Source organism: Hemitrygon akajei, chromosome 1, assembly GCF_048418815.1.
Source record: "Hemitrygon akajei chromosome 1, sHemAka1.3, whole genome shotgun sequence".
Lineage (NCBI taxonomy): Eukaryota > Metazoa > Chordata > Chondrichthyes > Myliobatiformes > Dasyatidae > Hemitrygon > Hemitrygon akajei.
Genome location: NC_133124.1, coordinates 193620108 through 193646637, shown reverse-complemented (window position 1 = coordinate 193646637; position 26530 = coordinate 193620108). Strand labels below are relative to the sequence as shown.

The 26530-nt window shown below is 43.7% G+C and overlaps 1 protein-coding gene across 1 annotated transcript in view; it reads right to left on the bottom strand.

The window, feature by feature from the left end:
* The window catches only part of LOC140728366 (scavenger receptor cysteine-rich type 1 protein M130-like), an 82263-nt gene extending 65962 nt beyond the window's left edge, over positions 1-16301 (bottom strand). The window contains exons 1-2 of the mRNA XM_073047026.1: positions 16253-16301; positions 5161-5442 (exon numbers count right to left, since the gene is read on the bottom strand). Of these exons, the coding sequence (XP_072903127.1) occupies positions 5161-5442; positions 16253-16301 (331 nt within the window). The remainder of the gene's footprint in view (positions 1-5160; positions 5443-16252) is intronic.
* Between the last annotated feature and the right edge of the window lie 10229 nt (positions 16302-26530).

Here is a 26530-nt window from a genome sequence, read left to right as displayed (position 1 = left end):
CCAGATTAAGGGAGTATTAAATATCTTAAAATACACAAAGGTAGATAACCCAGCGAAATTCAAAACATTTTGGGAAGTTAGAGAAAAATTAAAGGAGCTCAGGCTAAGAGATATAACTCATCATTATGATGGCTGAAATTCTGGAAGACTTCAGTGTGGTTAATGCTATGCCTTCATTTAAAACATACTATAGTGGAAACACTAAGAACACCGAGACTGACTTCGAGTTTCGTTTTAAGAGTTTATTAACATGATATCATGAAGAGAATGCAGCAGTCTCCTCTGGAACCAAAATTTGATTTTTAGCTTATACCGAGCTCATATTTATACAACTTCACATAACTTTGTTTGGCATCCCATGGTCAATACGTGATGAGTTGTTTAAAGGACATACCGGTTATCTCTGAGCGCGATTCTAACAGTTCTTCCTGCTTCCTGTTATCAGGACTTATAATTTACTCCCAGATGCATCCTCCTTCATGGCTCCTGCGGCCGAGTATCATATTTATTGGTGTTCCTGGTACTGCACTAATCAACCAAGATTATTCTTGACACACAACAGCTGACTTAAACCCAGCTGTTCCAGAATCCCCAAGTATCCCATCATACACAAGTTTTAATCAATGCTACCACACATGTAGAAAAGAAAACCCTGAGAATTATACACCAATATGCCTATTATGCTTGGCAGATAATTTACTAAAATGGACTCTTAGGTAAAAGATATGCAAGCATTTGACGATAGAGAAGTTGAATACAGATAAGCAGCATGGGTTTTTTTGTGGAGGATCATGTCTCATGATTTTGACAGAGCTTTTTTCTTGAAGTAGTACTGAACAAAAGCGGCAGAAGACAGGACAGTAGATATGGTTTCACATGGTAGACTGCTATTGAAAGCTAGACTGTATGGAATCAGGAAGAACTAACTAATCGGATAGAAAATTAGCTTAATGGTAGGAAGCAAACGTTGCTTGTAGAAGTTTGCATTTTGGATTGGAGCTCCATGTAAACTGTTATTCACTGGGGCTTCGTGGTGACTTCATTGCTATTTGTCATCAATATCAAATGATTGGATGAGAATATGCAAGGCATCTTTTGTAAGGCTGAAGATGACACAAAAATGGTTGATGACAAGCCAGTGATTCGGAACAAATGTAGACAGAGCAAAGAGGTAGATTGTACCACAGAGACAATGGTCAAAAGGTCAAAGGATGCAGGATTAAACGTGCTGTATTTAAATGCACATAGCATTCAGAATAAGGTGGAAACACTCGTGGCGCAATTAGGGATTGGTCAGTATGACGTTGTAGGCTGAAAGAAGGACATAGTTTGGAGCTTTAACTTCAAAGGATATACATTGTTGCAAAAGGAAAGACAGAAAGGCATAGGCGGTGGTGTGGCTCTGTCAGCAACAGATGGAATTACATTTTTTATAAAGAGGTGACATAGGGTCAGAGAATGTTGAATCATTGTGGGTGGAGCTATGAAATTGCAAGGGTTATAAAACAAACATCCTGGAAACATACATTGGCCAAGATGTGGGGTTGACATTGCAAAGGGATCTGGAAAAGACATTTAATATGGGGAATGTCACAATTGTAATTGGGACTTCAATATCCAAGTGTATTGGAAAAATCAGGTTGGTGTTGGATCACAAGAGAGGGAATTTATTGAATGCCTTCAAGAGGGCTTCTCAGATCATCTTGTGATTGAGGCCTACTAGGAGAAAGGCTACCATGCATTAGACTATAAGACCATAAAACCATAAGATATAGGAGCAGAAGTAGGCCATTCGGCCGATTGAGTCTGCTCCGCCATTCAATCATGGGCTAATACAATTCTTACAGTCCGTGCTTTCACCCCATACCCTTTGATGCCCTGGCTAATCAAGAACCTAGCTATCTCGGACTTAAATACACCCAATGACTTGGCCTCCACAACCTCTTAGAACAAATTTCACAGATTTACCACACTCTGACGAAAGTAAATTCTCCACATCCAGTTCTAAAAGGATGTCTTTCAAGCCTGAAGTCATGTCCTCTTGTCTTAGGGTCCCCAAACATGGGAGATTACTTTGCCATATCATATCTGTGCAGGCCTGTAACATTCAGAATGTTTCTATGATATTCCCCCCATTCTTCTGAACTCCAAGGAATACAGCCCAAGTGCTGCCAGACGTTCATCATATGGTAACCCTTTCATTCCTGGAATCATTCTCACGAATCCTGTCTGCAACCTTTCCAATGTCAGTATATCCTTTCTAACATAAGGAGCCCAAAACTGCACAAAATACTCCAAGGGTGTCCTCACGAATGCCTTATAGAGCCTCAACATCACATTTCTGCTCTTATATTCTATACCTCTAGAAATGAATGTCAATATTGCATTTGCCTTCTTAACAACGACTCAACCTGGAGGTTAACCTTTAAGGTGTCTTGCACAAAGACTCCCAAGTCCCTTTGCATCTCTGCATTTTGAATTCTCTCCCCATCTAAATAATAGCCTGCTCATTTATTTCTTCTACCTAAATGCACAGTCATACATTTTCCAACATTGTAATTCATTGGCCACTTTCACGGTCATTCCCCTGATCTATTTTAGTCTCTGCAGGTTCTGTGTTTCCTCAACACTACCCGCTTCTCCACCTATCTTTATATAATCGACAATTTTAGCCATAAAACCATTAATTCTGTAGTCCAAATCATTGACGTATATCGTGAAAAGCAGCAGTCCCAACTCCAACCCTTATGGAACTACACTGGTAACTTGCAGCCAGCCAGAGTATGATCCCTTTATTCCCACTCTCTGCTTTCTGCCGACCAGCCAATGCTCCACCCAAACAAGTAACTTCCCTGTAATTCAATAGGCTCTTATCTTTCTAAGCAGCCTAGTGTATTGTCAAATCATCATTATCATCTTCAGGTGCCATGCCCCATTTGAGCTTTGACTGTCATGGCCTACAAACTCCTGTTTCGAGTCAAACGAATCAATTCATTGGTATTCATTTCCAGATCTCTGGTTGCTGTCTCCTTCCCCATTTGTCTTTGACTTCCTCTTGTTTTCTTCCCTTCAAGCTTTCACATAATTGCCGTGCATTCTAACTCCTCTTTCCTAATCACATGCCCAATGAATTAACGTTACGTTTTCATGATCTCATTCATCATTTCTCTTTTTGTGTTTGCTCCGTTCATGACATCCTCGTTAGATATACGTTTCATCCATGACATTCTTTGCATCCTTCTCAAAACCACATCTCTGCTGCTTCAATTCATTTCCTCATGTTACCAGATATTGTCCAATATTCTGAGCCATATATCATAACTGGATAAACGTAATATTTCAGTACTCTGAGGCGGGTTGTCATGCCTAGTTTAGTATTGGTCAGAAAACTCTTCATTCTTATAAAGGTGTCTTTTGCCATCCCTATTCTTCTTTTGATGTCCATGTTGCACCTGCCATCTGATGTCACCCAGCTTCCTAAGTAGCAAAATTCCTGTATGTGTTTATGTCTTCCCCGTTTATTCTCAGCCTGCAGATAGGATTCTCCTTCTTTTTGGATATCAACATACATTGTCTTTTTGCAATTGACAGACAGACACATTTTTGCATTTTCTTCAACAGTTATATCAATTAGGTTTTGTGGTTCTTCCACCATACTTGCAATTAACACAGTGTTGTCTGCATATCTGAAATTATTAATGTTTTCACCGCCAACTTTTAAACACAAGATGCCTCTTATTTTTTTTTTATAATATTGTTTCACTGCACACATCAAGTAAATCCAGGGAGAAAACACATCCTTGTCTAATGCATCTCCAGATTTTTGTAAATTTACTCAGTTGTCTATCTATTGTTCCTTCTGAAACCTTCTGACCTTCTGAAAATCCAAGTACTCCACATCTACTGCAGCTTCTTTGCATAACCTGCTTGTAATTTCCTCAAAAGATTAATTAGGTTAGTAAGTCAGGCTCTCGGTAATGAGGAGTCTGATGGCTTGGGGGAAGAAACTGTTACATAGTCTGGTCGTGAGAGCTGGAATGCTTCAGTGCCTGTTGCCAGATGGCAGGAGGGAGAAGAATGTGTAGGATGGGCGCAGGGGGCCTTCATAATGTTGTTTGCTTTGCGGAAGCAGTGTGTGGTGTAAATGCCCGTAATGGTGGGAAGAGAGACCCCGATGATCTCCTCAGCTGACCTCACTATCAGCTGCAGGGTCTTGCGATGTTTTGTTCACATTCAGTGACAGGTTGTTGGATCTACACCAGTCCGTTAGCCCTGCACTTCCTCTCTGTATGCTGACTCATCGTTCTTGCTGATGAGGCCCACCACGGTCGTGTCATCGGCGAACTGGATCATGCGATTCAAGCTGTGTGTTGCAGTGTAGTCGTGGGTCAGCAGAGTGAACAGCAGTGTACTGAGCACACAGCCCTGCGAGGTCCACGTCCTCAGTGTGATGGTGTTGGAGATGCTGCTTCCAATCCGGACTGACTGAGGTCTCCCAGTTAGGAAGTCTAGGGTCCAGATCCAGATGCAGAGGGAGGTGTACAGGCCCAGTAGGCTCAGCTTTCCAATCAGTTTTAGAGGAATGATTGTGTTGAATGCTGAACTGAAGTCTATGAACAACATTCGAACGCACCTGTCTTTTTTGTGCAGGTGGGTTAGGGCCAGGTGGAGGGTGATGGCAATGGCGTCGTCTACGATCCAAGGAATAAAGTCTTAACCTTTTCAGTCTTTCCCTGTATTCTTAAAACTTAACAGTGAGCCCACATTTACCACGTCAGATGGCAGTTCGTTCCACACTCCTACCACTCTAATGTTCCCCCTAAACCTTTCCCCTTTCACACTAAAGCCATGTCCTCTCATATTTATCTCTCCTATTCTATGTGGAAAGAGCCTATTCACATTTACTCTGTCTATACCCCTCACAATTTTGTAAACCTTTATCAAATAAAAAAATCAAATATAAAAAACCTCATTCTTCTACGATCCAAGGAATAAAGTCCTAACATTTTCAGTCTTTCCCTGTAACTCAACTCCTGAAGACCCGGCAACATCCTAGTAAATCTCCTCTGCACTCTTTCAATCTTACTGATATCCTGCCGATAGTTAGGTTACCAGTACTAAACACAATAATCCAAGGGGGGGAAAATGTCTGATTTTTACCTGAGCAGATGATACCAGCATCCGCGATGTGTGGAAGCAAATAATGGTCCCAAGGTGCAGATCTACACTCCTGCAGAGCTGCTTCGCTGTCGTGGCACTCTACTTCCCCAGTCACAACAGGTCCGGAACCTCCGCCAAAGTGTGTGCAAGGCGGGGCATCCAGCGCTTCGCTGCAGTTCACAATCCGGCACACCACCACAGTCCCCCAGATTCCCATGTAGTAAACATCCAGTCTTCCGGCGCATCGACTGCTTCCACTCATCAACCTCAACTTCACGCTTTCTGAAAAATATGAGTAAGTGAAAGATCAGTCTTTAACATTAGATAAAGATGGCAGTTAGTCTGTCCGCAGACGGCCCAACCACCCCAACCATTTGGACTCTGCAGGTGTTGTGTGTTCATCCGGAGAACCGGAAGTCATCCGGTCTTTCCAGGAAACAAGGTAGCTCCCAGAAATAAAAAAAAACAGTAGAGCTGCTGGTTCGTTTACACTTTTCAGGGAACGAGGAGACAGCGTTTGGACTGCTCAGGTCAGTGTCCCGTTGCAATCAGCCCTTATCATTTCAGGGATAAAAGCTAAACTTGGTTGGACATGGGGAGACACTCCTGGAACTGGAGGTCAATGGAAAAAGATTCCAAATTAGTCTTAACGTGATTTCAATCACAATTCTCAAAGATAGAATAAACTGTAGGAACACACACAAAATGCTGATGGAACGCAGCAGGCCAGGCAGCATCAATAGGAAGAAGTACAGTCGACGTTTCGGGCCGAGACCCTTCGTTAGGACTAACTGAAAGAAGAGATAGTACGAGATTTGAAAGTGGGAGGGGCAGGGGGAGATCCAAAATAATTGGAGAAGATAGGAGGGGGAGGGGATGAAGTAAGAGCTGGAAAGTTGATTGGCAACACAAACACGAGAAAATCTGCAGATGCTGGAAATTCAAGCAACACAACGAGTTTGCATTTTTAATAAACTGTACGAACTCCTATAAGTTTTGGGACAATGTCAGTGGCGTTATTTCTCTGCCGAATACCTGCTGTGAGTTTGCAGATTTCCGCTCCATGTGAAATCAGCAGTCACCTCTCAGTTCGACCTTCAGTGACAATCAAACCCAACCCCACACGAAATGAAAATAATGCAAGATTACCTGACAGGTCCAGTGGACAAACCCCTCATCGCCCTAAAACAAGAAATGCATAATTAGATTTAGTTCTGGACAGCGTGTTGGACGTGGAAGCAGAGCTGTTCATCGGAGGCCATGAAACTTAGGAAACTATCAGCGGGAAATACGTTAATAATAATGTGAGACTGCCTATAGTGGACTTTTACAAAAGAGTGGTTTCACTTTCTCAACTATTTATTGTTAATTGCACTATAATAACGAGCAGGTAGCTGCTAATTCACATTGTGTTCTTGCATTGAAAATTATTTTCAGTCTACTGACATCTGGACACATGCTCTCATTGTAAGGTTAGATGTCACAACTGTTAAGTTCTCCTCCATAACACATGTGGATTGCCGAAGGTAGGTGCGCCTCTATGAGTGTAAGACAAATGAAACACAAAAAAGTAGGGTTTTTTTAGTCCTAGTTTTTTTTTAGGACCACGGTGATTACCCTAGCCTATTTGTCCTCAAATTAGGACAAGTTCTCTGGCTTACCATGAAAACTCATCATAGAAATAGGCCCTTCAGCCAATGTGGTCCATGCCGACGCAGTGTTCTGACTTGTCCCATCTACCAGCTCCCGTATCATAGCCCTTCGTAGCACTCCTACCGATGTGCCTATACAAACATCTTTTAAACATTGCAATTGAAACGGCAACTACCACTTCAGCCTGCAGCTCCCTCCATGATCGCGACACCATCTGAGTGTAAAAGTCTCCCTCATATTCCCCATAATATTTCATCTTTTACACAACCTATGACTTTTATTTCTTGAGTTATCTAACAGAAGGGAAACAAAAACTGCATGAATTTACCCTTTCTATAACCTGCATAATTGTGTATATCTCTATAAGCTCTTTCTGGTATACGCTCCAGGGAATAAACTGCTCCTCTATTCAATCTTTCTCTTTCACTCAAGGTCTCCAGCCCTGGCAAAGTCCTTGTAATTGTTCTCTGCACTCCTTCAAGCTTATTCATCTCTTTCCAGTAAATAAGTGCCCAGTACTGCAACCAATATTCCCAACTCAGCCTCACCAAGCAAGGTCTTAATACATCTTTGAAGTAACATCCCAAATCCTGTACTCAAAGCTCTGATTTATGAAGTTTAATGTGCCACAAGATTTCTTTACAATCCTATCTACCTGTGATGTCACATTCGGGGAAGTATGAATCTGTATTCCCATATTCCTTTGCTTTACCGCATACCACAGTCTGATCGTTTGAGGAGTAATTCTTACCCCAGTTTATTATGCTGAAATGCAACACCTCACACTTGTTTACATTAAGCTCCAATTGTCATTTTTCAGCCCATTGACCCAGCTTGTCCAGATCACTTTGCAAGACTTCTTAGCCTTCGTTGCTGTCCAGTAGGCCCCAATCTTGATGCTATCAACAACTTTGCTGATCCATTTTACCACTAAAACATCGGACCCAGTGCTGATCCTTGCGGCACGTCACTAGTCAGAAGGTACTGGTCAGAGGTTGCTAGCCCTGGGTATTGGTTGTGGTGCCAAGGTAATTATTTATTCCAGACGAAAGGTGCTTTATGCAATCTATGCTAATGCATCAGCCCAGTCCTCCGCTCTTCCCATGCATTGCTTGTGTTCATGATAATTTTGTCTTCAAAAGTAAAAACAATATTAAATGATCACTTTGACATATACAGTCATCTTAATACTCTTTTTTACTGTAACTCATTTATATCTGGTTATTTGAATGACCAGAAGAGATTAACTACTTTAGATCAATATAACACTTCTCTTTCCCAACATTGCCTACTGCATAAAAGGCACCCAGACTCTTCACCCTGACACTGCCTCCGATTATCATGTTTTCCTTTAGCTCCACTTAGGCAGGACAAAGATAACTCATATTTTATATGCATAATATGCTATGATATTCCAACATTTACAAATCGCTCCGTTCATACTTTTAGTTATCTGACAACAACAGATTATGAGTTGCCCCCAAGTCTGAGTGCTCGGACAACCTGCTCCCATGACAAAACAACTCACACATTGCCATTTTCTTGAATCCGATTTCTACAAACTGGTAAATGTTTGGTGATGTTCACAAACTTCAAGTGCACTGGTATACTTTGTGAACCCATTTCACTCTATTGTTTCCGACTCATTGAATGTGGACAAGGAAGAGGTAATTAATATGATAAAAATTTTGTCATATATCACTCAATGGAATATTTATAGGTCTAGTCCTTCAGTGGAATGGCAATTATGCGGAATATTTTTGCTTGTTAATAATTCATAAAGATTCCTCAGGTGATTCCTAAAAGTTGTAGCATTATCATTTCAGTTCCCCGTGTTGTTTAACTCTACGATGTGTATAGTGGAAAATCGATTTTTAATTATTGTCTTACCTAACGATAAAAAAAATTGAATCCCTCGGTCCCATATTGTCCAGAAGAACAAGATCATTATCTTCATTACTCTATTTCCCATCAGTCTGCACATCTTATATCTCACGAACAAACTGTCCTTTGGCGGCATTGACAATTGCACTCAGGAAATATGATTGGTAGCCAATTAACCTACCAACCAAAAAGTGATTTGCCTGTGTGAGGAAACCAGAGCGCTATGACAAAGTGAACGTAGAAATTTCACATATTGTGCGCCATATTCCCGAGGAGTCATCAGATTGGGTTGAAGGGGAGAGAATTTGAAATAAGAGGCAATGGCACATTTTGCATGTGACAGCTCCAGAGGAGAAATATTGCACATAATTAGGCACTGGAAAGGATCAATAAAAATAAGTTAGGTTTAGAGGCCGTTGAGTGACTGGGCCAGTGCTGAAGTGAAGAGTTGAGGCTTTGGCTTATTGGGGCTTTGGCATAGGCCATGTGTTTTTTTTCAATTTTTTCATTGCTTTTTATTGCTCAATCGGAACAGTGGGGTGCCAGACACGATACTAAAATGTTTCCCTTATGGAATGTAGAAAGGAGGAAAGACATCCAGTGTCCGTGGTGACTACAACTGCAAGACTTCATCCAGCTGCAGTTTCTGAAGGACAGTGTTTAAGAATTGTAGGAGAAACCAAATGAACTCCGGTCATTCCAAAAGATGAGAGGTTTATAGATGGGGCATGCAGAGAGGTAGTAACAGGATGAGGGTGGAGTTGGCTAATGCGGATTGGAAGCACAGGCCTATTTGGTAAGTCATTTGAGGAACAGTGGAATACTTTCAAAGAGATTTTACACAGTGCTCAACAAAAGTATATTCCAGTCAAAGGTAAGTACAGTAACTGTGGGGACAGCCAGCCTTGGATAACTAAGGAAATAAACATAGTATCAAATTAAAATCTCATGTGTACAAAGTCGCAAAGAGTATGGGAGACTGGACGATTGGGAAAACTTTAAAACGCTGCAAAGAACAACTGAACAAGAAATAGGGAGAGTATGAAAGTAAACTAGCACAAAATATTTTTTAAAAACAGATAGAATTTTTTTATAAATATATAATGCAGAAGAGGATGGCAAAAGTCAACGTAGGTCCCTTGGAAGACGAAAGGGGATAATTGATATTGGGTGATAAGGAAACGTCTGAGGCATTGAACGACTATTTTGTGTCGATCTTCAATGTGGAGGACATGTCTAATATGCCAAATAATTATGTTATGGACGAAATGGGAGGCGAGGACCTCGATAAAATCACTGTCACTAAAGAGATAGTGATGAGCAAACCAGAGGGCCTGAAGGTAGATAAGTCCCCTGGACCTGATGGGATGAATCCCAGGGTGCTGAGGGAATTGGCGGAGGTTATAATAGACGCAGTGGTAATCATTAACAAAGATTTTCCAGACTCTACCCTGGTCACTCGGATTGGAAGACAGTAAATGTCATGCCACTTTTTTTTAAAAAGGGTGTAGGCAAAACTATAGGCCTGTTAGCTTAACATCTGTAGTCGAGAAAATGCTTGAAGCTGTCATTAAGCAAGAAATAGCGAGACATTCAGAAAGGAGAGTTTCCATTAGACAGTCACAGCAGGAATTCAGAAAGGGTAGTCCTGTTTGACAAACTTACTGGAGTACTTTGAGGACATAATGTGTTCAGTGGATAGAGGGGAGCAGGTAGTTGTCGTATACTTGGATTTCCAGAAGGCGTTCGATAAGGTACCGCACAACAGACTTATAAATAAGATACGGATGCATGGAGTTGGAGGGAGCGTATTGGCATGGAGAGTAGATTGGCTTACCAATAGTTGGCAGAGAGTTCATATAAATGGGTGTTTCTCCGGTTGGCAGTCAGTGATGAGAGGGGTGCCGCTGGGGTCAGTGCAGGGCCTGCAGCTGTTTGCCATTTACACTGATGATTTGGAAGAGGGAACTGAGGGTAGCGTAGCAAAATTTGCTGATGACACTAAACTGAGTGGAAAAGCAAATTGTACGGTGGATGTGGAGAGTCTGCAGAGGGATATTGATAGGTGAGGTGAGTGCGCCAAGGTTTGACAAATGGAATTCAACGTTGGTAAATGCGAGATCATCCACTTAGGAGAGCACATTATGATTTAAATAGTGTAAGATTGCAGCATGCTGTTGTACAGAGGGACTTGGGAGTGCTAGTGTATGAATCACAAAAGTTGGTTTGCAGGTACAAAAGGTCATTAAGAAGGCAAACGGAATGTTGGCCTTCATTGCTAGAGGGATTGAATTCAAAACCAGGGAGGTCATGCTGCAACTATATAGAGTACTGTTGAAACCGCACCTGCAGTTCTGGTTTCCATACTTGAGGAAGGATATACTGGCTTTGGAGGCAGTGTAGATGAGGTTCACCAAGTTGATTCCAGCGATGAAGTGGGTTGACATATGAGGAGATATTGAGTCGCCTGGGAATGCACTCTCTAGAATTCAGAAGAATGAGAGGGATCTTATGGAAACATACAACGTTTTGAAAGGGTAGTAGGAAAGCTGTTTCCATTGGTAGGTGAGACTAGAACTAGGGGATATTGCCTCAAGATTCAGGGGAGCAGATTTAGGATGGAGATGAGGAGAAACTGTTTTTCCAAGAGAGTGGTGAATCTGTGGAATTCTCTGCCCAGAGAAGCAGTTGAGGCTAAATATATTTAAGATAAAGTTAGCTAGATTTTTTGTTAGTGGGGAAATTAAGGAGTATCAGGAAAAGGCATGTAGATGGTGCTGAGTTTACAGACAGACCAGCCATGATCTTATTGAATGGCAGGGCAGACTCGATGGGGTGGATGACCTCATTATTTCGAGGTTTCGTTGATTTAGACGAGATAGGGCAGGGAGTAGATTAAAGGGGGGAACGATGGCATTCCTCATCAGGGAAAATGTCACGGCAGTGCTCAGACAGAACAGCCTGAATACCTCGTCTAGTGAGGTTGTATGGGTAGAACTGAGGAATATGAAAGTAATACCATCTTAATGGATTATAGATCCTATTAATGGGATTATAGATATGTTATAGATCACTGAACCATGAATTAAAGCAGTAAATTTGTACAGCGCTTACAGACTGTTTCAGGAAGCATAAGTTTGTGATCATTGGTGATTTTAACTTTCCACATATTGATTGAAATACCCATATTGTAAAAGGGCTCGAAGGAATGAAATTGCCAAATGTGTTCAGAAAAGTTTCCTAAATGCGTACATAGAGGTACCAACGAGAAGGACTGCGTTACCAGATCACACATTAGGAAATGAGACAGGACAAGTGACAGGTGTTTGTGTAGGGCATTTCTTTGCATCTAATTATAAAAATACCATTAGGTTCAAAGTAATTATGAAAATGTTCTGATCCTTGAGATGCTGTTTTAAATTGGAGAAAGGCCAACTTCCATGTTATGAAAAAGGATCTGATCAGTGTGGACTGGTAAAGGTGTCCTCGGTAAGAATGTGGTACGGATTCAAAAGTGAAAATTTGAAAATACATTTTGTATGTTTCTAACAGAATAAAAGGCAATGATAACAGTTTTTAGGGGTATTCAGGCCCTGGTTAAGATAAAGGAGATGCTGCAGGTAGAGGCAGACAGGAACAGATGAGGCGCTTGAGGAGTATAAGGAATGCAAGAGAGCAATTATGAAGGAAATCAGGAGGGCTAAAAGAAGGCATTATTTCATCTTTTTTTCTTGCAGTCAATGTGATGGAGATTCCTCAGGGCTTCCACAGATATATTCAGAGCAAACGGATAGCAATGGATAAAATGTGTTTATTACCCTAATGCGAGGAGCCAAAAGAGATGGCAGAGATCTTAAATGATTTTCTGCATCTGTAATTCCACAGGGGACGTTAACAGAGTTTATAGGTTTGAGGCAATGCAGCAGTAAGGCCATGGACCCTATACAATGTACAGAGGAGGAGTTATTGCTCTCTTGAGGCAAATTAGATTGGATAAATCACAAGGTGTTCCACCAAAACATGTGGGAGGTTTGTGCAGAAACTGCAGGGATCTTAGCAGAGACATTCAAAAGATACTTAGCCAAGGGTGACGTATTGCAGTATTTGAGGATAGCTAACGTTGTTCCATTGTTTAATAAAAGCTGTAGGAGTACACTGGAAAATCATAGGCCGGCGAGCCTCACATCAGTAGTGAGAAAGTTATTACAAGGTATACGATGAGGCAGAATATATAAGTATTTGGATATACAGTGATTGATTAGGGATAGTCAATATGAATTTGTGCGTGGTACATTGTCTCTAAATAATATTACTGATTTTTTTTTGATTATGTTATGAGGAAAGTCAATAAAGAGAAAGCAGTGGATGTTATCCACATTGAAATGTGGATAATGCATGGAAAGTTAGTCAAGATGGTTTAGTTGATTGGTGTTCAAGATGAGACAGCAAATTGAATTAGACATTGGATTTTCAGAAGATGCCAGAGTGAGGATGTACAGCAGATGATTGCCTCTCACACTGGAGGCTTGAGACTTGTTACATGCCACAGCGATTGCTGCTGTGCAGTTGGCATTTGTAAACTATCTGGATGACAACATGGGAAAAGGGTTTAACAAAGCTGCAGGTGACACCAAGATTGGGAGTGTAGTGGGCAGCGAAGAAGACAATCAAAGCTTGCAGGAGGATCTGAACCAGCTGGGAAAAGTAGGCTGACAAAGGCAGATGGAATTTAATGCAGACGGGGGTGAGGTGATGCACTTTAGGATGGCCAACCAGGTTAGTTATTACATGGCGAGCGATGGCGCACAAAGGACCGCTGTATTAGAGAGTGATCTGGTTACACAATCTATAGCCCTGTAAAAGTTTTGTCATGGGTAGATAGGGTCATAATTTAAGCCTTTGGCCTTCATACACCAATGTATTGAGTACGGGATTTGGAATGTTATGTTGAAATTTTGTAAAATCTTGGTGAATCTCAATTTGGAATATTGTGTAGTTTTGGATATTTGCCTACAGGAAAGATTAAATATGTTGAAGGAGTGCAGAGAAAACAAAACTAACTTGGATGTTGCCGTGACTTAACAACATGAGTAATAGGGAAAGGCTGAATAGGTTAGGACTTTATCCCCTGGAACATAGAAGATTGAGCGGATATTTGATAGAAGTATACAAAATGATAAGGAGTTCAGAAAGGTAAACGCATGTAGGATTTTTCTATTGAGGGTATGGAGTAACGGCGAGCGTGTGAAACGATCTACCTGTGCAGGTGGTGGATGCGGGATTGTTTTCAACATTTTAAAGAAATTTAGATAGCTACATAGATGGGAGGAGAACAGAGGGCTATGCTGCAGGTATAGGTCGATGAGAATAGGCAGATCAGTGGTGAGACACAGAGTAGGTTGGCTGAAGGGCCTTTTTCATTGTTACAATGTACTCCAACAATTACTCTATGACCCTGCGACCTCATGAGCCGTTCGAATCAAACCACATCTCGGTAATTGGACCACCAGAGCAACACCATAATTGCCGATAGGATATACCTAGAATGTTTAGTACCTCATACAGCCGATGCATTTGGTAACTAGTGATCTCGGTTTATCGTACCCCCTGAAGCTGCCTCTGTAGATTTTGAATATTTCCTTTGTGACAGTCTAGCTTTGCACAGTTCTGAAAGACGAGTTTTATGATAAGTTCAATGGACACTGTAAAGTATCGCTTTACAGTACATTCCACGGCTGTAGATTGAGAAAGTAGGAACTTTAAAGCAGGATTAACTTATAAAGGTGTAGTTGCTGATCGGTGCAGACTCGTTGAGTGGATGGGGATCCTTGCATGATCATTGTTTGCACGACACTATAACTCTATTTTCGAGCGGTGAATTTAAGTTATCTTCATTTGCAATGGGAGATGACACGCAACAAAATGCTGCAATTTAAAATCCCGCAGGAGTTCGTATTTGTAAATGTTTAAATGTTTTAAATATATTGCTAATTACACAATATCAATTAATTTTGAATTTACTAGTGTTACGTATCCCGTAACTGGATCACTTACCAGCAAAGACAGAGCGGTCCGTTGAAGTCTGATGGCACTATCTTTTAGAAGTTTTTATTTATAAAGAGGCACAAAAGTAAGGTTAATACAGACATTCAGATAGCATACGTCATCAATACTCAATCTAAAGCGCAGGTATAGTAATAATCAATAAGAAATAAGCTTGATCGTTGTCTAGGGGTAATATTTTGTCCGATGAAAATATAAAAGTCCCTCGAGGTCACTGCAGTTCCACTAGCTGCAGTTTTTTGGGTGTCGTGGTGGTGCACTTTGTTGGAGAGAGAGAATTAGGTATAGAATGGAACAGTTACCCAGCGGGTTTTCCAACCTTTATGAGTTAGATCCGTCGGAGTCTCGTTGGGGTGTGGCCGTTCACTTGTGGCCTCCCGTAGCTAAAGCCGTTCTTCCGTGGTGAGGTCGCCAATCCCAGGCAAGGAAAGGACGCACACGAGCCCCCCACAGGCTGTCGCTATTAAACGCTGTCACAGGATTTCTAGCGTGTCTTCTGGTGCGTCTGGGGAGCCGTCTTTACAACCCCTCTTTTATCTGAACTCACGGGGTCTCAGGTGCCAATCAGGTTGGGATGATGCAATCTCTCTCCGTCTCTCCACCAACGTTGCCCTGAGGGTATACACGTAGTACAGTTCCTAATTCACAAAGGTGTCTCCAAGAGACAATGACCAGCTTTTGCCTCGCCGTGAAACGAGGGACACCGCACGTATCTTTCTCTTCTCTTGGGTCATTGACCCCCCCTTCACTAGGGCTCTTGCGATTCTCACAAAGGTGGGGGCTTGGATCATAACACTAGTGTAAGGGGTATCTTCTTTATGTTACTGCGTATGTTAATCAAAATGGCTTTGTTTGGTTAAAAGTAAGAATGCTTTTTTGTTATGCTAACTGGTGAGAGGGTGTTTTCTCTCGAAGCTTGTTTGGGTTGTGATTGCTGATAATAGGTATTGTATTCTTTTGTTAACCAATTGGGATAAATGTTATTTTCTCTCTTCTGGATCAGGGCTTTTGGGGAGTCGGCGCCAGGGGGTAAGAGAGAGAGGACGCGATGCTGTAAGCTGGGCGACAGAACGGACCCCGAGTGGAGGTCCGAGGCCAGGGTTTTCGCAGAGGAGATGAGACGATGACAGGCATGCCAGGGGTACTTGGTTGTTCACTTTGGCTGGTCCTGAGCTACGAGTCGCGGAGGTCTGAGGGGATCGAATGGTGGCCGGAAGACTTCGTTAATTGAGCAGCAACGGTTGTGCACGAAGTTGTTTGGACTTTGATAAGTTTGGCACCTATTTCTTTTCCTTTTATATTGTATCTCTATTAAATACATAGTTCCAGTAAGATCTATAAAGAGTAATCATTTAATCGCATATCGTATACTGTCTGTTATTTGGCGGGTTGGGGACATCACACAGCATCCACACAAGGTGATTACCCAGTATGGCGGGGCCAAATGCTGCTCCCCCTAGACGGAAGCGAGCTGAACGAGCCTGAGGCTTACCAGGGGGTGACACATAGATGATAACAATGCGAAAATGATGAACAATCATTGTAGCGTCAATTATTGTTAGTTAGCATCGAATTTCTAGTAATGACTTACAGATGAAATTACCATGATGTTGTATTCTGATTTGCATTAGTATCCTAAAGTAGAAATATACCTGGTCAAAGCTTTATAGTGTGTGAGTCCCTATTCCTCGGAGTGAAACGTTTGTGAAACAAATCTATAATGAAAATCTTATTAGCGCCATACTTCTGTTTTAAAGGATGGAGCTAACGACAGAAGTATTCCACAAAGTGGCTTAAAGTTGAGATGTATTTTATTCGCATTCTTTCCAGAAATGTTGAACAGTCAACTTAAGGTTAACTCAATTTCTTGGTTCGTTGATGATGACGGAGAGTTCCCGTTATTTGACAGTCAAACAATAAATGTAAAAAGTAAAGTACTAGAAAGGAAATAAAGAATAAAGTCGCGTGTTTCTTTTACTAAACTATGCACCATAAGTTTTACTTGGACAGAGGAATACGGAACGTATGAAAAGGTTCAACAGCCCAAGAACTGCGATTCCTCCTATGCATATAATGGAACATGGAAATGTGCATTGCAAGGAAGTTTGGTTACTTTTCTCTGGCTGCCTATAAGTACAAAATTTATATTTTAAAGTAAGATTGATATATACTGGCACATAACTGAAGATAATTGATAACTAATTAAAGTCCAGCACTGTATGGAAGTTTCAGTGTTACCATCATTCGAATAATTTAAGAACAATAGCAAAATTAAGATGCAGTGTACACACTAAAATGCTGGAGGTACTCAGCAGGCCAGGCAGCATCTATGGATAAAAGTAAACAGTTGACAATTCGGGATGGGTCCTTTCAACAGGACATTTTTGTGTATTGTTTTGATTTCCAGCATCTTCAGATTTTCCCTTGTTTATAATATTAAGTTTTCTCTGTACAGCAAAATGATATTAGTGATGAAACCCGTGGCTAAATCCTGAATCTAAATACATTTTTCAAACTCGTTCACTTCACAGTGCCGCATCGTGGTAGAAAGAGCAGTAACAGACCATTACCTGCGATGGGAATGGGTTGGAATGTTCAGGCAGGAACAGCTCCAACATTGGGTACTGCTTATATTCACTGAGTTACACACACTACACTCCGGTATGCTGTTCCTCAAACAGTGACTACTCTTCGGTTCTCAAAAACTCCAATCAATATTCAGTTTGTAATATTGGTTCAGGTCACCCGCTAGTTTGTGAATGGGGATATTATGAGACTAGGACATACACCTCCTTGTTAACAACACACACAAAATACTGGTAGAACACAGCAGGCTAGGCAGCATCTATAGGGAGAAGCGATGTTGACGTTTCGGGCCGAGACACTTCGTCAGGACTAACGAAGTTTGTTAGTTAGTCCTGATGTTAGTCCTAATATTAGTCCTGACGAAGGGTCTCGGCCCGAAACGTCAACATCGCTTCTTCCTATAGATGCTGCCTAGCCTGCTGTGTTCTACCAGTATTTTGTGTGTGTTGTTCTTTGAATTTCCAGCATCTGCAGATTTCCTCATATTTGCAGCTCCTTGTTAAGGTGCAATTTCACGGTGACCTGTTTGACAGAAATCTCAATGGGAAATTCAAACCAGCAATGTCTACCTGAATCGTGTGCATTTTGCTGTTCTCCTGAAGGTTCCCGTTAAGTGAGATTCAAACACTAATATCCAGCATAAAGTACTGAAAACAGATAAGGAATACAGTCGCATTTTTTTTTAACAGAATGCTGCATGGTGAGTTTAACTCGGACGGAGGGAACACGAACATAATAATACTTGCGATTCTCCACGTCCATAGATTGAACCTCGGGAAAGTGCACTGAGTAAAATGATTGTTTGTTTTCTCCGGGAGGCCGGACGTGCAGATTTAAAATGCAGAATTAAATAATATCGCACATTTGAAGATATTTCGAGACTAATTAAACTCCAGCACTGATCGAAAGTTTTACTGGTAGCAACTTTCAAATGTTGTATTTAAGAATAATAGCGAGAGTGTTGTGTTTAACAGTATTTGCTGTATAACATAATAAATGGGAAAAGCCTTTTCAAAGTCTGAAATTAAATGCACTTTTATATTTGTTCATTTCACGTGTTCATACGTTTATAGCGAGTGGTGTAATTTATAATTTCCAGTGATAGGAATGTGTGCAAACGTTCAGTTTTGGCTGGTATTCAAACTCAGCGAGTTTTATAGACCGGCCGCTGGTGCACTGTGTTCCAACAGTGCTTGCTCACCAAGTCTGATAAACTCAGATAAATAATTGATTTAGAATGTTAATTCGCAAGTGCTGCGGATGTGGTGTTTATGACAAACCACCATGGACGGTCCCAAGCCGGGCAGCGAAAACAGGAGGGTTGGGCATGAGGTTAGCAATCCAATCCCAAAGAAACCCAATACTATAGAAACAACAACAGAAGCTCTAAAAACCTCATTCCTGGATCTAGGACTCTAACGAGATGCTACCGGCTGCCTATGCCCCAGTAGGTCTGATGAGCTTAAGTAATCATTATGACATTAAGGTGTACAACAGAGTTGTTTAGGTACAATGTCACCGTTTACTGTTTGATAGAAATCTCAATGACAAGTTCAAAATTTGATCTCTATGATTTAATGGAAACACTTACAATCGGATAAAAAAGATACGAAGCCATCCTAACAAAAGAGAAAGAGAGGAAAGACTTTCAAAATAAGTATTTAATTTAATTACATTTAGTGCGACATATCAATGTACCATTTCTATAATCACGAAATAGAAATTTATCGGCTCGTTTTCTGGTCTATCTTGTCAATTGCCTCTAATTATGAAATTACATTAAGAGTTGATTTGTATAGGCAAGTAATTCGCAGGAGAAACACATTTTCCACCATTTTAACATATCCACATTATTTCAACACAATGACAAACTTGAGAGAGAAACACAATCGTTTATATATTTCATACTCCATGGCAATTGCTAACAAAGCGATAAAATTGCGCGAATGTGCTGTGTACGTTATTAATAAAAACAGGTATATAACCTATTACTTTAAATGTTCTCAATAAACTCACAGTTCACAGTTGCAACATAAGCAGTGCCCAAAAGGATCACAGCATTCTCCCAGTAGACAGTGATAGCGGTAGCTATCGACTTGAAACTAGCAAACGTTCTAAACCTTTTAAAATTCCAATTGATGTGAAAGCTAACTCTTTGACCACTACTTTTTAATAAAAAATAAAAGACTACCAATAGATTTTCACTAAATTGAGGCAAGAACGACAGGTTACTGAAACGCGCCAATGAGAAAGGACCTGTCCATTCAAGGACTTCTCGGACCCATTTTCACCCTCCCCTTAGAAACCAGTGAGCTGAGAAAAGTCATTGACTCTATATTTGCACTGTAAAAGCATTTGGTCACATATCTTTTCGGCCCTCGAGCGGGTTATTCAGCCTATTGCAAAGACTGTGTTTTAGGTTAAGTGGCCATTGTTTGTGATCTTATTTCTCACTTCTCACCTTCCCACGCCATAGTTTACCACTTTAACAAATAACTTCCGTGCTCCCCTTCCGAAGCATGCTATCAGCTTGGTAACGCCTCTCCGTGCCAAATCCTTTTAATTATTTTTTTCTCGGTGACCAATATCGATGGGACCAAAGAAGAAGAAATATTATATCTTATCATCTATCTTTATTCATCTCCGTCCCTCGATGTCATAGATAGATAGATAGATAGATAGATAGATACTTTATTCATCCCCATGGGGAAATTCAACTTTTTTCCAATGTCCCATACACTTGTTGTAGCAAAACTAATTACATACAATACTTAACTCAGTAAAAATATGATATGCATCTAAATCACTATCTCAAAAAGCATTAATAATAGCTTTTAAAAAGTTCTTAAGTCCTGGCGGTAGAATTGTAAAGCCTAATGGCATTGGGGAGTATTGACATCTTCATCCTGTGTTAGGAGCATTGCATCGATAGTAACCTGTCGCTGAAACTGCTTCTCTGTCTCTGGATGGTGCTATGTAGAGGATGTTCAGAGTTATCCATAATTGACCGTAGCCTACTCAGCGCCCTTCGCTCAGCTACCGATGCTAAACTCTCCAGTACTTTGCCCACGACAGAGCCCGCCTTCCTTACCAGCTTATTAAGACGTGAGGCGTCCCTCTTCTTAATGCTTCCTCCCCAACACGCCACCACAAAGAAGAGGGCGCTCTCCACAACTGACCTATAGAACATCTTCAGCATCTCACTACAGACATTGAATGACGCCAACCTTCTTAGGAAGTACAGTCGACTCTGTGCCTTCCTGCACAAGGCATCTGTGTTGGCAGTCCAGTCAAGCTTCTCGTCTAACTGTACTCCCAGATACTTGTAGGTCTTAACCTGCTCCACACATTCTCCATTAATGATCACTGGCTCCATATGAGGCCTAGATCTCCTAAAGTCCACCACCATCTCCTTGGTCTTGGTGATATTGAGACGCAGGTAGTTTGGGTTGCACCATATCACAAAGTCCTGTATCAGTTTCCTATACTCCTCCTCCTGTCCATTCCTGACACACCCCACTATGGCCGTGTCATCAGCGAACTTCTGCACATGGCAGGACTCCGAGTTATATTGGAAGTCTGATGTGTACAGGATGAACAGGACCGGAGAGAGTACGGTTCCCTGCGGCGCCCCTGTGCTGCTGACCACCGTGTCAGACCTACAGTCTCCCAACTGCACATACTGAGGTCTGTCAAGTAGTCCACTATCCAATCCACCATGTGAGAGTCTACTCCCATCTCCGTTAGTTTGTGCCTTAAGATCTTGGGCTGGATGGTGTTAAAGGCACTAGAGAAGTCAAGGAATGTAATCCTCACAGCACAACTGACCCCCTCTAGGTGAGAGAGTGATTTGTGCAGCAAATACGTGATAGCATCCTCCACTCCCACCTTCTCCTTATACGCAAACTGAAGAGGATCCTGGGCGTGCCTGGTTTGTGGCCTCAGATTCTGTATTATCAGCCGCTCCATGGTCTTCATAACGTGCGACGTCAAGCCAAATATTCTATGGTATTTCCATACGAAATGACTTAAGAAAAAATGATGTCATTTTTCCCGGGCATAAAAATCACTTTACAGATATTTCTCAATCTCCTGGAAGGGAAGAATATTCTCCAGCATCCATGATCATCATAATGTTTCTTAAAAAGTGCGCAAGGTATATTAATTTGAGCTTACAACATCTCTCTACATATGTCGCTTCGATTTTTTCCTCATAGTGTGCATAATGTATAATGTATGTGTATGAGTAACCTCGTTCCATGGTTCTTAGGACTATCAGCTCTAAGTCTAGCATCGTTCCTGAATTCTCTACTAAACCAAGACTCCGGGTAAAGACTCCCTTGGCACCAATTCCACGCTCGCTACGACGTAACGCCTCCCGACTCGGCCTCCGCGCCTGTGTTCAGCACTTGGGTTCGTTCCACCGCCACGTCCTTACAACAGAACGAACTGGCCATAATGAACCCAGCTCACACGGATCCCGTACAACAGGGCCTGGCCAGCCAGGGCTACCTATCGGGCGCCCACGACCAACTACTTCAGGAGATCACGGAAAACCTTCGGACACTAACCACGAATGTGCAGAAGGTCAGTGGACAAATAGACTGGGCCTCCGCTTTTATTTCATCGTCCCCTCCAAGAACCCCGGCTACCCAAACCGCACCGCTCAGGATAGCTTCGCCCCTGGAATTAGCAACACCATCCCCTCGAGAGCCGCAGGTACCCGAGCCTTGAACCCTACGCGGGGGACCAAGGTAGGTACTGGGCCTCCTGTTACAATGCTCCCTAGTCTTTGAGCTGCAGCCTCGTACCGACACTTCCGATAAATCAAAGATTGCTACTTCATGGGGCTGCTACGAGGGGATGCCGTGGTCTGGGCAACCGCGATATAGGGTAGCCGATCAGAGGTTTGTTCCTCCTATTCCTCTTTTGTCGGTGAAATGAGGAAAGTCTTCGAACAATCCATTCGTGGAAAGGACGTCGCGAAACGGTTGCTTACTCTTCGTCAGGCTTCGCGAAGTATTCCATTGAGTTCCGGACCTTAGCCGCAGACTCCAGGTGGAATGATGAGGCCCTACGGGAGGTGGTTCGACACGGCCTCTTGGACAAGATAAAGGATGAGTTGGCCGCGAGGGACGACACGGTCTGTCTGATATCGCTAGCCGTTCGATTAGATTATCAACTTCAGGAGAGTCAGAGAGAGAGTACCAGTCGCCCCGCTCCTCGGGGAAGCCCCCAGTCCATTTCACCAGTCTCACCCAGCCCCCCTTCCGCAGCCACTCCCAGTGTGGCTCCTGCTACGACCGTCCCCACCCCCCTGGGGGAGGAACCGATGCAGATGGGATGGAACCGCCTCTCCCCAGCCGAACGAATTCGGAGGTAGAGAGCTGGGGATTGCTCCTATTATGGCAGGGCAGGACATTTCCGGGATACCTGGCCTCAGCAGCCAAAAGGGAGGGCTCACCAGTGAGAAAAGGAGCTCTGGTGAGCCGCATGATTCTCTCTTCAGCACCCCAGACTCGGATGCAGATCCCGGCAACCGTATATTCCCTACAACAGTCCCTGTCCCTACTCTCTTTGATGGATTCCGGTGCTGAGGGCAATCTGCCGGACGAAGAGATAGCCAACCAGGCCGGAATACTTCGTAAGATGCTAACCACACCCCTGGAGGCCCGGGCCCTGGACAGAAAACCGCTGGCTCGGGTGATCCACTGTACTCACCTCTGACCTTGATCCTATCCGACAACCATCGGGAGGAGGTAGGATTCAGTCTCATTCATTCACCTCAAGCCCCGGTAGATGTAGGGTACACATGGCCGACCTAACACAATCCCCATTTCGACTGGTCTACCAGGAGGATAGCCGAATGGAGACCATCTTGCCATGCCAACTGTCTGCGGTCGGCGCCATCTCCCAGAGAAGATACCGCGACCCCGCCTGTTTTGGAACCCCCCCCCCCCTTGTCCCGCGTCTCCACAGAGTACAATGACTTGGGACAGGTGTTCAGTAAACAACGGGCCCTTTCCCGCTCATATGACTGTGTCATCGACCTTGTCCCCGGGGTCCCACTACCCACCAGTCGCCTTTTTAGCCTATCCCGACCGGAGAGAGCGGCCATGGACATTAGCGAGTCCCTTGTGGCGGGCATTATCAGGCCTTCATCCTTCCCGGTTGGCGCCGGTTTCCTATTTGTAGAAAAAGAAGGACGGCACGCTTCGCCCTTGAATCGACGACTGAGGCCTAAATAATATAACAGTTAAGAACAAGTACTCTCTACCCCTCATTAGTTCGGCATTTGAACTTCTGCATGGAGCCACCATCTTCTCAAAGCTTGACCTTCGCAACGCCTACCATTTAGTCAGGATGAGGGATGGGGACGAATGGAAAACGGCCTTCAATACACCTCTGGGCCACTTTGAATATTTGGTTATGCCGTTTGGCCTCATAAATGCCGCCGTTTTCCAACCCCTGATCAATGACGCACTGAGGTACTTTATCAATCGGTTCCTACTTGTTGACCTTGACGATATCCTGATATTTTCTATTACCCCCCAAGAACACGTACACCATGTCCGTCAAGTCCTCCAGAGACTGTGGGAAAACCAGTCTTTTGCAAAGGCGGAAAAATGCGAGTTCCCCTTCCCTTCGGTCAGCTTCCGAGGCTATATCATTAAAAGCGGGCAGGTAAAAGCACACCCCGGGAAGATCCGGGCAGTGGAGGAATGGCCTAGACCCACGACACGCAAACAACTTCAAAGATTCCTAGTATTTGAAAACTTCTACCGCAGATTCATCAGAGACTACAGTCGAGTGGCTGTCCTCGCCTACCACACCGTTTTGCTGGGACTCCGAAGCGGACTCAGCTTTTACCGACCTGAAGAGGCGTTTCACCACCGCTCCCATCCTGGTACATCTCGACCCATCCCGCCAATTCATCGTTGAGGTGGACGCCTCTGATTCCGGGGTAGGAGCAGTCCTACTCCAACGGGCAAATTCGGACGGAAAGCTTCACTCCTGCGCCTTATACCCTCGCCGACTGTCCCCCGCCAGGCGGAATTACGACGTGGGGAATCGGGAACTGATGGCGGTCAAATTAGCACTGGAAGAATGGAGGCACTGGTTGGAGGTGGCAGAACACCCGTTTGTGGTGTGGACTGATCATTAGAACCTGGGGTGTATTCAGACCGCCAAAGGATTGAACTCCTGCTATTCCCGTTGAGCATTGTTTTTTGGACAGTTCAAGTTTACGCTCACGTACCGTCCGGAATCCAAGATTGGGATGCCGGACGCGCTATCCCGCCAGCTTGACTCCAACGATGGCACCTCCAGTCCCGAGACTGTCCTCCCACCATCCTGCGTGGTGGCCACCCTCACTTGGGAGATCGAGGCTAAAGTAAAGGAAGCCCGTCTGGTGGCCGTCCATGGAGGGGGACACTCTTTCTTATGTCTCGGCTTGTTCCTTCTGTGCCCGGGGAAAGATCTCTCATCGACCACATGCGGGTCTACTTCGTCCTCTACCTGTCCCTGGTCACCCATCACCCTAGACTTTGTCACCGGTCTACCCCCTTCCCACAGAAACACCACTGTCCTCACTGTGGTAGACCGATTCTCCAAGGCGGTGCAATTTGTGGCCCTCCCTAAACTCCCTTCCTCTGAAGAAACCGCAGATCTTCTCGTCCGCCACGTCTTCCGCCTCCACGGAATCCCCGCGGACGTCGTCTCCGATCGAGGTCCCCAGTTCGTCTCGCAGGTATGGAAGGCCTTCTGTCAAGCCTTGGGTGCATCGGTCAGACTGTCAACCGGCTTCCACCCCCTTACGAACGGGCAGACGGAACAGGCCAACCAAGACCTGGAGGCGACGCTACGTTGAGTAATGGCAAACAGCCTGTCGACCTGGAGAACCTCCTTCCGTGGGCTGAGTACGCCCACAACTCTCTGGTGAGCTCTGTTATTGGAAGGTCTCCTTTCGAGTGCTCCCTTGGGTACCAAGCCCCCGCTTTCCCCGCGCAATAAAAGGAGAGTGCGGTACCGTCGGTTCGGGACAATATTGATCGGTGCCTTAAGAATTGGGAGGAAACACGCACGGTCCTACTTACATCAACAAATCGAAATAAGAAAACAGCCGACCGACGCCGGACTCCGGCGCCAGTGTACCAACCTGGGCAGACGGTGTGGCTTTCCTCCAAGGACATCCCGCTCAAAAACGAACATGGGAAACTCGCCCCTCACTTCCTGGAACCATTCAAAGTTGAAGGGGATATCAATCCCATAGCGGTCCGCCTAAAGCAGCCAGGGTCCATGCGCATCCATCCAACTTCTCATGAGTCTCAGTTAAAGCCATTTTCCGTCAGCCCCTTGTGTCCCCCAGCTGAGACTCCCCACCTGCCCGTATCATCAACAACCATCCGGCATACACCGTCCGACGACTACGAGATGTGCGCTGTCGGGGCAAGAGTTTCCAATACCTGGTGGACTGGGAAGGGTACGGTCCAGATGATTGTTCCTGGGTCCCCCACTCCTTCATCCTAGACCCTTCCCTCATTCAGGATTTTCATCAGAATCATCCAGTCAGGCCTGGAGGATAGCCTGGAGGCTCCCGGAGAGGGAGGGGTACTGTCATAGTCTCTTCTGGCAATTGCCTACATGGCTATTTTGCTCAGGAATTCGGCCTCAATAACCTCGTTTAGTTCCAATCATTCCCAGGTTCCAGTAACTACAAACACACGGTTTCCATCAGCAAATGCAGCATAAAAACTCCATGACCACAACAAGGATCTGCCAGTTCGTTGGTCGACTCGTGTATGAATAACCTCGTTCCATAGCTCTTAGGACTATCAGTTCTAAGTCTAGCATCATTCCTGAATTCTCTACTAAGACCAAGGCTCCGGGTAAAGACTCCTTGGCATCAATTCCATGCTCACTACAACCGTAACACCTCCTGAATCGGCCTCCGTGCCCATGTTCAACACTTGGGGTCATTCCACCGCCACATCATTGCAACATGGAGGGCTTCAGATATGTAGGTTTTTGGATGTCCTGGACAGCTGGAAATGCTCAGGAGATTCAGATTATATCTGAATAGAAGATGGTTAGCACTACACTTTATTGTAGAGGCGACCCGTGTTCATTTGCTAATGCTGCCTTTAAATCATGGGCTTGCTTGGTGGAGTGGCATAAGGAGCCA